The sequence below is a fragment of the Sparus aurata genome, chromosome 5 (genome assembly GCF_900880675.1).
Source record: "Sparus aurata chromosome 5, fSpaAur1.1, whole genome shotgun sequence".
Classification (NCBI taxonomy): domain Eukaryota; kingdom Metazoa; phylum Chordata; class Actinopteri; order Spariformes; family Sparidae; genus Sparus; species Sparus aurata.
This window is the reverse complement of record NC_044191.1, coordinates 8,546,376-8,560,459: the sequence shown is the minus strand read 5'-3', so window position 1 is coordinate 8,560,459 and position 14,084 is coordinate 8,546,376. Positions and strand designations below refer to the sequence as shown.

At 43.2% G+C, this 14,084-nt stretch overlaps 1 protein-coding gene across 1 annotated transcript; it reads right to left on the bottom strand.

Moving 5' to 3' along the window:
* Nucleotides 1-11,751: 11,751 nt before the first annotated feature.
* Nucleotides 11,752-13,824, bottom strand: LOC115581020 (apelin receptor A). Its single transcript, XM_030415825.1, has one exon. It carries the CDS (start codon nt 13,650-13,652, stop codon nt 12,567-12,569), a length of 1,086 nt encoding a protein of 361 aa, XP_030271685.1. The 5' UTR covers nt 13,653-13,824; the 3' UTR covers nt 11,752-12,566.
* Between the last annotated feature and the right edge of the window lie 260 nt (nt 13,825-14,084).

Below are 14,084 nucleotides of genomic sequence, written 5' to 3'. Positions count from 1 at the left end.
CAAGGTGTCATTTGTGCACTCTGTTGTTCTTAAAGCCAACAATGCAGTATTTGAACAAATGTACAGAGCTGTATCCGCTTATTATACTTAGATTAGACAAAGTAAGATTTATTTTATTGACCCCAATGGGAAATTTTGCAGCTGCAATCAACTTGAAAACAATATCAAGCCGACAGGAAGGCACAGTGGTACAGCAGAGAAACGTTAATACATGACAAAACATAAATAAAAAGTTGTTAAATTAGATTCAAATGAAAAACACAATGATGCATAAAACTAAGTGCAACAGTGCCTCATTGCTTATAAGTACACATGTGTTTTCTTGTCGGGGAGGTTTACAGATGTTGGGAGCAAAGAAAGCTTAAAGCAGATGTTTTTTTTTTCCTGATTTCTTTATGACTTAAGCGAGTGAAGGAAAGTATGAAAAGCTTTGTGGATTTTATAAACTTAAAAAGTAGGCCATATCTTTGTACAGCATTTCTTTATTTCTACTGTATTGTAGAGGTCCTCAAAATAATTTACAACTACAAGTTTTAGCTGAAGTATTACAGCTACATGCAGTAAGATGTACCTGGGCTGTTAACTACAGTTTTCTCTGAGATAAAACCATAACATGACACTGATATTAAAATGATATAGTTGTGTAAAACAGAAGTACGCCTCAGTGTAAAGACCAGACTGATGGCATTAAACTGCTCTTAAAGGCATCACCACCAGCCAATAAAAAGTCTATTTGCCTAAAAAGGAATTCTGCAATAAAAGGATTCCATCGCTAAGTGGAATCATCAGTAGACGCAGCTACAAATCAAAGAACGACTACATCAGAACGGGGCTGACACATTAAAGACACTGATTCGATCATGGATGCAAGCAATCTGACTGATCTGTGACCCCTAAAACAGACAATAAGTTGAGATTTCTACAAGGACGGATCATTTACCACTTTAACTTTGCGGTCCTTCAGAACAAACTGTTATCTGAGACACACACAAAACAGGACCATAAACCATCTGTTGTACATTAACAGCCCCCTATAATAGACACAGAGCCAGGAAGCTTCTCTGATGCACAGATACAAAGACTGTTGTGCAAGTGTGATATGAAAAAATAGCGTAGGCTAGTTTAAAGTAAGAGAAATAGTGTTAAATCTGAGAACTAGTTAATCAGGAACCACTTCTGAAGAAACCAATAAGTAAGTTGATGCACAGATATCTATCTAATAATCATTACCTGTTGATTTATTGATATAAAATCTCCCAGTCTGTTCTATAGTAACTAATTCTTATCTACTATAAAGCCATTGATTCAGAGTCATTCAGACACTCCTCGTCATTGATTCATTACTCAAACAGTCTCACTCCATTTTCGTGTGTTGTATTCCTTTAATGCACAAATCCTGTATAGAATACATGTTGATTATTAAAGTGATGCAGCGTTGTCAGCTGCAGCTCTCCCTTCTCCCTCTCTCCAGTAACACCTCACTAATGAGAACTGGAGTCCCGTCCCTCAGCGCTCCCCTTGCCACCGTCCCAGAGGATCTTTGTTTTTCACCCTTGCTACCAGGAGGTTCACTGTTGTCATGGGATCAGCCAACTACACACATGCACACAGAGAAACACACCATGTGGGCTTTAATAATAATAACATTATTTTACAGTGCGGTTGTTTGTTGCAGATGGACATGCGTGCACTTGCATTAATGCTCAAGTGCTGCTTCACCAGTCTTCCTCCAGACTATTAGTGGTCTCATCTACTTCAAAACACTAGATGTTGACATTTCATTGGTTTTGACTTCTGTGCTGTTGTCTGACTTCAATATTATCTCATACATCATGCTGCATTACGCCAGACTGCAGGCCTGAATCCCCTGGCATTCAGCCCCTCCAAGGACAAACAGTCAATTAGGTCCTTCCCACGCCAGCACTCTTCACATGATCGTAGTAGCTCAGTTCAGAACAGCAACAGAGCTGCCGAGACAAGAAGTAGAAATGAGTTCATCTGAATTAAATCCACAAATACTGGTGAACGGTGAAGAACAGCAGCAGCAGCAGCAGCAGCAGCTGGAGGAGCAGCAGCAGCAGATGGAGGAGGAGGCCGCTGCAGCAGAAGGGCAGATGTCTTCTGTCGATCTGGATAAGGAAAGTTCGGAAGCTGCTGAAAAGGAGAAGCAAGCAAAGGTGCAGTCTCTTTTCCAACACGTACGTACCCAGATCAGATCACAGGTGAGCATGAAAGCCACAAAGAACAGCATACTGGAGCTGATGCAGAGAGTCAGGGAAATGGAGACTGCACAGGTGAACGGGGAACCTGAGGGCGAAGATGTGAGCGGAGAGGGGAAGGAAGAGGCAGCCGACGAGAGCAAAGATGAGATGGATGTAAAGCAAGAAGAGCTGTGTGCAATTTTTGACAAAAAGCTTGAGGCAAGTGAAAAGGCCTTAAGAGATGAGTTTCGAGTGCAGATTTCTCAGGTGCGTGCAGACATGCAGGCCTACACTGACCAGGCTCTGAGAGACTTGGAGTGTAAGATGAACAGCAGGCAACCCCACAGTCTCCAGCAGCAACAAGAGAGCAGAGGTCCAGACAGGAAACAGAAGCCTTCAGCACCTTCCTCACTGGCGCCCAGAAGAGGAAGAGTCCTGACCCGGACCATGACCACCATCATCCCTAAGACGTGCGCCCCCGTCATCATTGGCCCACGCGCCAAATCAGAGACACTGAGCTGCTCGAAGGGTGAGAGCTCTCGACTTGTGCTGAGAGATCCACTTCTCCCCGCACCAGGATACAAGCAGTGCCCGAGCCGCAAGCCTCTGCTCCCCCCTGCCTGCCCTCCGCTGCAGCAGCGCAAGAGACCTGTCCGGCCAAAAGCTCAAACAGAAAACTGACTCAACTTGGCAGATAAAGGAAAAGTTGATTATTTGTGCGACTGGGCTGATTGTTGCATGATCTTAACTGTATGTGCTGCTGTCCAGTTTAGGACTTGCTGAGGGTGCTGTTATCTCACTCTCAGCCATTGCTTTCTGTAGAAATTATTAATATATATATATATCTATATGCATAATAAAGATGAGATAATAAAGCATTTTGTGAGAGTTTGAAAAGAGGTTTCACATTCACTTAAATGCAGCCAATGCATTTTTGGGTAAAACTTCGTACTTAAGCATCTGTTGATTTTAAAGTTGCAACAGATGTTTATCAACTTTTACAACTGCTTAATAATTGGTTTATAAATCATTTAGCTGTTTTTTAAACAGTGAAATAATTATCAAATATGTTTTAAAGTTTGTAAACTACAAATGTACTATTTTATTAATAAGGGTCATTGTAAAGTGCTGCCAGCAGCAGCTTAATATACGATCCAGTTGAATCATTAACTGAAATACACAACTAATTTAGCTTTTAAAAGCTGTGATGCAACTAAGCACTCAAGTATTTGTACTTTAAATTAGTGTTTCCACTTCCTGCTTTGTTACACTTCAAGTTATACTGCTTTGTTATACTGCAATGTGGTGTCAAATATTGTACTTTTTATTCAGTACATGTATTTGATCATTTTAGTAACTAGTTTACTTTACAGACTGCATGATGCAGCAGGGTCAAAGCGGTGCATTTTGAAATTAATTTATCATATTGAAATGCTGATTAGTTTGACCCATTGTAAACAGTATACAGTCGGGTTGAATGTATTTGGTTCTACAAGCTCACCAACAGATGGCAGCAGTTCATTTCTGTGGATTCAACAGGATCCCACCCAGGTGAATAAAACCTCTGTGTCACCTTCTTTGCAGAGAGTGATGTGAGAGTGAACCAGTTTTAGAACTGAGTGACTCTCGTAGCTGAATTATGGCTGAACCTTTTTCTAAATTCATGTTTCGCCCTGTTCAGCACTTATTTAAAAAGAAGATACACACTATCGCTCAAAGTTCAAATGTCGTGTTTCAGTCAATCAACTGGGTTGCCAAATGAACAGTTGATAAAGTTAAGACATTGAAACGGTTTGAATAGAAATAATGATTTTTATCTAAATATGACAAACTTTCACTTAATTGAAACAAATACTGCCTTGCAGACCTCTGAGCTCTCAGTTTATTGATGTTATCTGAGGAACTGTCTGCATGCTCTCTAAAGCACCTCCCACAGGTTTGATTGGCTTGATGAGAACTTGCGGACATGCTGATGCTTCAGATATTCTAATTAAGGTCTATTTAACTGCTTCTTTAATCAGCACAGCAGTTTTCAGCTTTGCTGACATGTTCACACAAGGGTTTTTTAAACAATCAATTAGCCTTTTAACAGCTGCTGAGAATAATCTTCAGTGCCCCATGTTAATATTCCATTAAAAATCACTCATTTCCATCAACAATAGTCATTTGCTCATCATTTTATAATGATTATTATTTATTTCTGATCAAATAAATGACATTTCTCAATGACCTGAAACTTTTAAGCAGCCCTGATTAGTAATGATTGGAAATTTTGTCATTGACATCCACATTTTAATAGGACAGTGTAAAGTACCTGACTACAGGGTCTCCATTTTGAAGTAACCTCCTCCCTATCAGTCTGCAGCGTGCTGCTGCTCCCCAGTGGCCAAACAGTAGAAGACTGATCAACTCCCAGGAAACAAGATGTGTAACTATGATGAAGTCATGAAGAGGTGCATGCCAAGCGTGCTGAAAAGTTTTAATACTTTTTTAGATGTGGCCCGACAATGATATATATTCATTCCTTTTTGAACATTTTTGAATTGATTACTGATTGATTATTATGTTTCACAATGATGCTGATTCTACACAGTCCATTGAAAGAATGTGTATCTTATATACCCTCACAAGCACAGATCTCTCCACATGTACTGATACTAACAGGTACATTTTTTTTTTTTTTACCTGTCAATCTCTTTCCAGCAAAAGTTCTCATTTTCTAGCTTTTGATGAGGGTCGAAAGGTGTTTAATTGTTAAGAAAAAACACATTATCAACATTTTAAAACAGACATCTGACCGTATTTTACTCACAAAAAGTGCCTGCACACTTTTTATGAGTGCAGGTGTAACTTCAAGTGATGTGACCAATTGGATTTTTTTCATGGCTCTCTGGTTCTGAGTCATACTTGGTTAGAGCTGTTCTTTTCATCTTTGTGCTCGAATTTCACTGCCTGGCTAAGACCCTCATGAGAAAAAAAAAACGAGAATATTTAGTATTATAGTACATAATATATATATAACGTATTGCATCGAAGGCATGACAACTTTATTTGATAAATAGGGAGTTCATTTCAAAGTAATGCATTCACTGACAAAGCAGAGGGATTTGGTGTCATCAGTGAAAATATACTGGTGGGATGTTTAAATCTGATCTGAATCTCACCCTGTCATTATCATCATGAGTAATTTGCAGACCGAAAATGAAAAGAGGAATGACGAGCCAGTCTTTTGACTGGGAGTCTGACAGTCTTTCTTGGAAAAGAGTGTAAGATCTGGCTCCCTCCAAAGAGCTGTGGTTCCCTTCTCTGGTGACTTGTGCAGGAACGGTGATGTGAACCCTGTCGTCTACCTCTGATATTTACTGTGCAGACCTGAGCACCTGAGTGCTTCCAGCAGCTGAACTGGCACTGAGACCGGCCACTGACAGGAGATGCATTTAGTCCTGAAGCAGCCACAGGAGCCGAGTGCCTCGAGGCCGGCTCCCTCACAATGGACGGGATAGAGAGGGATGTGAAGAGGATCTTTGTGTCGAAGGGGCGATGAGTCCTGAGCGACCATATCCGGAGGGGACGAGAGCCCAGCACATTCAGGTCTGGCCAAGCCACGCTGTCTTCGGAAGCAGCCTCTCTCGCCTAACGATATCCAGCAGCAGCAGCAGGACTCATTGCTATGCACTATGCGGCCGGGTCCTGGTTTTTACTTCAAATATTCAGAGTCAGAAAGTTATTATCTCAGGATGGACCCCTTATGCTGTAGCACCTCTATGTCAAGATAGATAGATAGATAGATAGATAGATAGATAGATAGATAGATAGATAGATAGATATGTTAGAAGTTTAACCCCTGTCATTCGGGTGTACTGTATATACTCTTATACATTGGTCAGCAGACTAAAATCCATTCCTTTGTCCAATCAGATCCAGTCAGGGTTGTAACGGGTGGAGTGGACACGACCCTGAACCCACAGTGAATGAGACTGACAGGGAGGTGGAGATCTGTTTGAAAGGCCTGGTTTCCTAATCACCTCCTGAAATGTGCCACAACAAGATTACAATGAAAACACTGATCTCATGTAAATGCTGTTTCTCTGGGCCGTTGTTCTCGAGGCCTGGACAATTACAGTGAGAGGCCACTTCCAGGTTAAACTGAGACAAGCTGATTTCAGTGGTTCAGGGCTGCACAGTTGGTGTGTATTGGAGCCTGAAGTGGCCACTTTTTGCGAGGCATGATTGGACATGTAATACCCCATTCTTTGTGAGGCCTTATTGATGAGACGTGTGGTGATTTGGCTCCGTTTCCAAGGTCTGTGGAATTCCATTGATCACTATCAGCACGAGATTTAAGCAAAGGGGAGCGATATGGAGAGAAATGTTGCTGTGAATGCAGAAGAAAGATGAGTTTGAGCTTGTTTTTTTTATTAACATCCAGAGGCACAAACGGCAAATAGATCACAAGAAGAGCTCTGTGGATAGTAGGTAACCAAAACGTACGGATGGTGATGACATTTTGACGGCTCTGTAATTTTTTGCAAATTTTTTTTTATTGGTGAAAACATTTAATCAGCATCATTTGGGGAAGGGATGGGGAGGGGGGGTCAGTTTTGACGGAGGTTTCTGGACTGTTTTGGTGGATCAGAGGCTCTGCTGTCTAGACTGGTCCTGGCTCAAACCATCAAATCCTGGCTTGATGTTATTAACAGTACAGTGTGAGCCTTAATCCTCCGGACAGTTTGTCATCTCAAAGCTGTCAATCCAGGCTTAAAAAGACGGTCCCTCATACAGAATCCCACCTATTGACTTATGCCCATTTTTCCTACAAGAAAACCTGGTTTGTTAAGGAGACCGGCATCCGATTCAACCTCAAAGATTGTATTTTTTTTGTATCAAACTATCAAGCTATTTCAACCCTAACACTGATAATAAGGTGGACAATGTAGGGGTTGGGGGTTCATCCTTAATATCACTAATAGACACATTCAAACAGTGCAGAAATATTATGTGAAAAAAACCCATAAAATGGCATAATCCAAATCTCCAGAGAGAGAAATCTAATTTTTATTTTTATGCAGGTATTTTATATCTTTTTCCTAGACTGCACCTGACTTTCCATCAGCGAGAAGATAATGACTGAATTTTCATTTGTGGGTGAACTGTTCCTTTAAAGCAACATTATGTAACTGTATACAAATAATTTTAATGGTACGGTGCCTCGTCAATTTGATTTCAAAACGCTAATGATGTAATTGGATGAAAGTTGAATAATCGAAGGTTGTCACACATGAGTCCTGTCTCAGCATGTGCAGACAATTTCAACAAAAACGCGAAAACTTTATTTATTCTATAATCAAATGTTAAAATAATCACAGTCATAACCTGGAGAAAAATAACATTCTTGCTACATGTGTTGGTAAGTATGGCATACAGTTTTAGGCACTCAGCCAAGTGAGGACAACACACATCCTCACAACATCTCACCAACTGAGTCCCGTTCACTTGAAAACACTGAGAGAAGAATAAAAACCCCGAATATAAACACAAATCTAAAAATAACCCAAACGTTTCACACCTTTCAAACTGCCTAACCTAAATGTGTATTCAGGACCTTTCAAAAAATAAACGATCATTCCACAAAAGGTTAGAGAAAGGGAAGAAGAACACACACACTACACACACTCCCGCTCACCACCCACAAACAGGAACAAATGCAGCCTACACTTCAACTCCCTCCCCCCTCCTCCACCCAGTTCCTGATTTTTGGGGCTCCGGTCGACTCTGTGCTCCAGATTCACAGGTAGGACAAACAGGCAGGCAGGGAGAAGGACACCCAAAGGTCCTTTTGATCTTTCAGTCAAAGGTTTGGGTCAGGTGATAAGTGATGCTCTCACCCCCTCCTCCCCCCTCCAGCTCCTCCCCCACTCTGCTCTCTGTGTCAAACCAACTAATGGATGGATTGTATGGAGGAATACTTCTCCTAACTGCCTCTTTTGTGATATGTCTTCCTCAACTAATGCTGTTTGTCTTTGGGTTGATTATAGGAAGGGAGAGCTGAGCACATGCGTGTGTGTGTGTGTGTGTGTGTGTGTGTGTGTGTGTGTCTTACAGTCCAGCAACAGGTGGACACAAGCCACAGAGAAAGTGGAGTTAGCGCTGACAGCTTGTGGAATGTGTCAGATCTCTGTTTACATGTGAATATGAACACACACACACACACACACACACACACAGCAGAGTACATTTGTTGCTGCCTGGGTGGGATGGAACAGCAGGGAGATCTGAGGAGAGGCGAGCAGTTGTGTTTTGCTTCAGACGTCCCATTTGGGTGTGGTGGCTCACGCTGACGACAACACTGGGGGCAGACACCTGTGTTCCGCCTGTGTTTCACTTACAGTCCTGACTGGGGATGCTGAGTGATGGCGCTACCGCTGAGAATAAAGGATATATTGTGGTGATATCCTTGACACATCTCGTGAGAAGGGGAAATAATAATTGCAGACATCATCTTCTTCCTTGGTGCCAGAGAGCTCCGTTGCTCTGCAAAAACGATTAGAAACACATGAAAGAACCACAATGTTTCACCGGGTGACATGTCATTTTATTAGCAAGAACACACACACACTGTAGTTTATTTTTAGTCCAACCCACAAACAACATCCGGCTGCTGTAAATTTTCACGAGACGACCAAATGTGTGTTTATATGCTGCTGAAAATAGTCCCAGACAAATGCTTTAGTGACTTTTTTATAGGTAAACTTGGATGCTCAGCTGTTTGAGCAAATTGTTTATCCTGTTTTAAAAATGAGGCCATATATTTGAGAGCAAGTTCTAAATATTAAGTATTCACTAGCAACAAATAGGTTTCTGGACCGAGAGACAGGGTAGGGACATCGGAGCATACTGAGAAACTGAGTATTCACTGTTGGTTTTGTTTGTTTTTTATGGTTTGAAATGTAAATAATGAAATTTGATTTTGTTTTCCACCCACACTGGCAGCAGCACAAACAGGGGAATAAAGGGGAGTTCTCTTGTGGCGTGAGCTTGATGAAAAAATAGACAGATAAATCTAAGGTGAATTAGTCGAACAAAAAATACAGAATTAAATAAAATAAGAGAAAAAGAAGTAAATCTTGAACACACATGGAACAGTCTCAAATTAGAATTTGATCTTGACAGGAAATCCATAAAAAATACAGCACTTATGACCACTGGCTCAAAAAATGATGGGTTAGGTCTTCCATGCAGTACCACAGTAAGGGGAAAAAGTGTTAAGATCCAAAGCAAGTGCTACAAGTAGTGAAAATTGAAGATTAACAATAAAATGTGAATTTTTTTTTTTATAATTTATCTGAACAATATGTTATTGAACAACCAGTGGGATCATGGGAGTTCTTCTCTCCACTGTCACGCAACCACAACTGCCGAAGAAAATCTACCAGATGAAACGCTCGTGGATGTAATGGTTTAAAGTTTATTCAGGTTATGCTTAGTCACTTTTTCCGTCTTCCGCCATCACTCTCTGATTATCATCTGACGTTTCCGCTGGAGTTTCTTTGAACACTGATGTCACAATTTAGGTTGATGTAAGTACACAAATCACAATACATATAACAGAGGTCGAGTCGTTCTGAGACATTTTAATGTGGAAATGTTACGTATTACCTATTTAATCAGAACGGTAATAATTGTAAAGTAGGTTTTCAAATACAAGGGACATCCTCATAGACAATGGCATCTTCAGTAGAGTGCATACCTCTGCCAAGGCCCCACAATCCTTATTTTTATTCACTAATAGATATCAGCCACCTAAATACACCTGATTACTGGTAATATTAAAGAAGGTGAGAAAAAAAAATCCAACCCTCTTTCTGCATCCACACAAAACGTTGATCGTGTCAACTTGGGCCATTAATATTGACATTGAATTATGAACAGTAGGATATTTAAAAAGAAAGTGCTGCAGGAGGAAGTATTGAACAGGAACAGTGGTAAAGAATATTTTAAAAACAGAATAGATAGAAGGATATGATAGGAAACGCGAGCATGCTAAGGGCCCGCTGGATAACCACGGTTGAACTCCCTCTAAGAATACTGTAGGGGCAGTCTGAAGCCCACACCCAAACGTCCTCATACACAAACAAGTCACGAAGGCCACACACAAACTCACACGACATTTATGCGCATTTGGAGACAACTGTTGTTTTTGTGTTGGCGCTGCCCCCTGCGAACACCCCGGTGCTTTGGTCAGCTGGTATTCTGGGTGAGTTATCCCGAAGTGGACTCGCTGGCTAACAGCATCAGACAAGCTGTCAGCCCGGCTCATCTCAACAACAACAACAAGTCTGGCCGGCCCAGCATGCATGATTAACTCCACCCCGACTCCTCTGTCTTATTGTCAAACTCATATCTACTGTTCAAAGATGAGGGCTTTTGTTACGGCCCGCCGTTGTTTAAAGGTTTGAGCCCCACTGTGCTCTGTGCTCGAAGGACCTCCACTTATAAATTCTTGCAAATGGAATCTGAGTCAATGAAGAATAACTATGTGTTTAAGCAATCCCGTTGGCCCTCTGTGGCCCTCCCATCTATTCCGAGCTGTCAGATGGGCTCCATATTGCCAGAATGGCCAATAAGTAACATATGATCTCTCGCACACGAGCACAAGATGAATCATGAGGCGTCACGCTCGCGCCGTTTCACACATGTTGCTGCTTTAAGATGTGATGCCATTCATATAGCTGTGATTTCCCCGCTCACCTCATTCACTATTTCCGAGAAGACTTCTGCATCTGCATTCAGACGCCCCCCTCTCTCCGTCCACCCCACCCTGCGCCAACAACAACCGCTCTAACTGCAACCTCTTGTCAGCAGGGACAAATATTGACTTGTTCGGTGGCCCGACTCCTGCCAGGATGAGAGCCCCACTTCCCCCCCTCCCGCTGCTGCCACTGCCATCTCTAAACGGTGATTATGTCCAACAGAGCTCATTACTGTCAAATCAAAGGATGCCTCAGAAGAGTCACTCATTGGTAATGACCCTATTATTCAGGGAACATGCAGGGTTTGGTTGGCTTTACCTCCTGTAGATAGACAGACCTGTCTGTGACATTGTTTTACATGAGTTGCAGATACTTTAAAATAGATGTAACTTCCCTATTTAATTAAAAACACTCTGGATGGTGCCACCTGTGACACACAGGTGCGTGTCATCAGACAGCTAATCATCTCGTAGGTGTCACAGCCGAGTATTGAATACACACTTTCAGGAGGACGGTTACTTTGCATAATCCGGTTACAGTCTGGATACTGCCTGTGAATCAATAGAGATTAGAGATCTATTAGTCTGAAGGTGTAAACCAAATGCAGGGCATTCATAACAAAGGTTCAACCCTCTGGGGGTACTTAACACTGAAATAACAGGAAGGCGTAATGAAACTGATGCGAAACTACAGGTTGAATGAAAACAGTTTCAATCTCAAAGGACCTCTTTTGTGAAACTGTTTAAAGTCAGTGTTAGAATTGCCTTTACTTTCTCCTCTGAACAAAAGACTCTAAGAGGTCTGGTTCATAGATCTTTAATACAGTAGTTAGTTACAGTGATGTCAAAAAAAAAAAGAGAAACATAATGCATCAAACTGGAACATTTATTTACAGAGTTCCTTTGTCCCCTTTAGTGCCGTGACTACACTGCGAAACCCCTCCACCCCACCCCGCCCCGTTCCTGCTCCCCAACAACATTTGTCAACTGCCATCTGCCTGTCTGCCCCCGTCTCTTCTCCACAAACTATATAATTAAGCTGCAACACCTTTTCTCCTCTTACGCGCCCCCCCCCCCCACCCTCCTCCTCCTCCTCCTGCAGACTTCTTCTACGCTCACAAACAAGCTTTAAAGAGGACACTGCTCCGTTTGATTTCCCTGCACACACATTTTCTTCAACAAGTGCTTCTAAAACAAAACAAAATGCTATGGTATGAAAATACTGTACAGCTTTATGTTTCATCCAGTGTAAACAGAATTCCATGTCAATTGATTTACAGTTCCAAACGTCACATGAAAAATGATAACTTTTTGCAGAGCAGGACAAAAATAAACTTTCTTTCTCTGAGAATTTGAGGAACGACGTAGCTGGGGAGCTCAGCCAGCTGGCTCCAGCTTCAAGTCCACACAACATACGGAGCATCCACCTCTGGGAGGAACACATTATGATTTCATGACTGTGAGCAGTGACATTTCAAAGTTCATCATCTCATCTTACCAGCTTTGAACAATGGACACGTAAAGTCTTTTTTTTTTTCTTTTCTGTTTACAAGTGTTCCAGTAGTTGGAGCTGGGACCTGCCTGCAGCCCCACACCAACTTTCCTTTTACTCTCTTTTACACCTTGGTGGCCAGAGACTGAACCTCTGACTTCTGAGTCTGGGCGCTGAGCGTGGACGACATGGAGCTCATCTGGCCGTGCATAGCCTTCTTCAGGTTGAGCAGGCACAGACACTGGGAGCGAAAGCGCAGGTCGAAGAAGGCGTACAAGAACGGGTTGAGGCAGCTGTTGACGTAGGCCAGGCAGGTGGCGTAGGGGTGAGCCAGCAGCAGGAAGCGCAGGAAGCCGCAGGAGCTCGGCGCCAGGTTCAGGTAGGAGAGGGCGTCCATGCTCTTTAGCACGTGGAAGGGAGTCCAGCAGATGGCAAACACCACCACCAGTGTGGTGATGATCTTCAGCAGACGCTTTTTCTTCTGGTCCTCCTTGCGCAGGTTGTTGAAGTGGCGTGTGACGGTGCAGCCGATGAAGCAGTAGAAGATGGTCATGGCCAGGAAAGGAAGGAGGAAACCCAAAGCAGAGGAGGAGAGGCTGAGCCCTGCGATCCAGAGGTACTCATGCCTCCTGTTCCTCGTCACCAGGCTGAAGTCCATGGCACACGTGGTCCTGTTGCTGTTTTGGTCGTTCACTGTGGTGCGGAAGAGCAGTGTGGGAATAGCCAGCAGGCCGGAGAGGAACCAAATGGCACCCAAAGAGGCCAGCATGGTGCCCCTGGAACGCAGCCTGCTGCTGGACAGAGAGTGAACGATGGCCAGGTAGCGGTCAAAGCTGAGGCAGGTGAGGCAGAAAACACTGGCGTACATATTGACCAGAACAACATAGCTGCTGATCTTGCACAGAGCCACACCGAAGGGCCAGTGATAGCCCAGCGCTGTGTACACGGCCCACAGAGGTAGGGTCACAACAAAGGTGAGGTCAGCAAGAGCCAGGTTCCCTATGTAGACATCCGCGGCCCGGCGTTTGGATTTGGATCTCCAGACGGTGAAGATGACCACGCCGTTCCCTGACAGGCCCAGGATGAAGATGAGCATGTAGAGCACCGGGATGAGGGAGTAGGAGGGCTCCCACTCTGAGAAGTCACAGTCAGTCTCATTGTCATCATAATAGTCATAGTTATCAGCATATTCCCCCGTGGTGGCCTCCATGCTGCAGTGTAGAAAAAAAAATCCTTTGTGTTCAAAAAGAGTCCTGTACAGTTCCAAGTCCTCTGAGGTGACTCGAGCCAGAGAGTCACACGAGCTGGAGAGTTTCTGCTGAGTCGACCGCTGGTGGGAATAGGAGGAGTGGGCAGATTGTGTGTGAGAGTGACTGACTGTTGGCGCTGTCTGCCTTTTTAAACTCGGCCCTCCACACCCCTCTGGTTCCCTCCCAGGACGACCCCCTCCTCCTCCTCCTTTCCCCCAGTAAAACATCTCTCAGCCCTCCCCCCTTCCACTCCTCTCTCTCACCTCTTCTGCTGGAGCCCTTCCCTCTGCCTGCAGGACGAGTACCCCCCCCTCTTTTGAGGCAAGACAGGTCAAATCCTTCATCACAAATAATGTGTTTTTTCTACTTTGCAAAATGAATATATAACATTC

Coding starts and splice junctions, on each gene's coding strand:
- LOC115581020 (XM_030415825.1), bottom strand. CDS start 13,652: ATGGAGGCCACCACGGGGGAATATGCTGATAACTATGACTATTATGAT.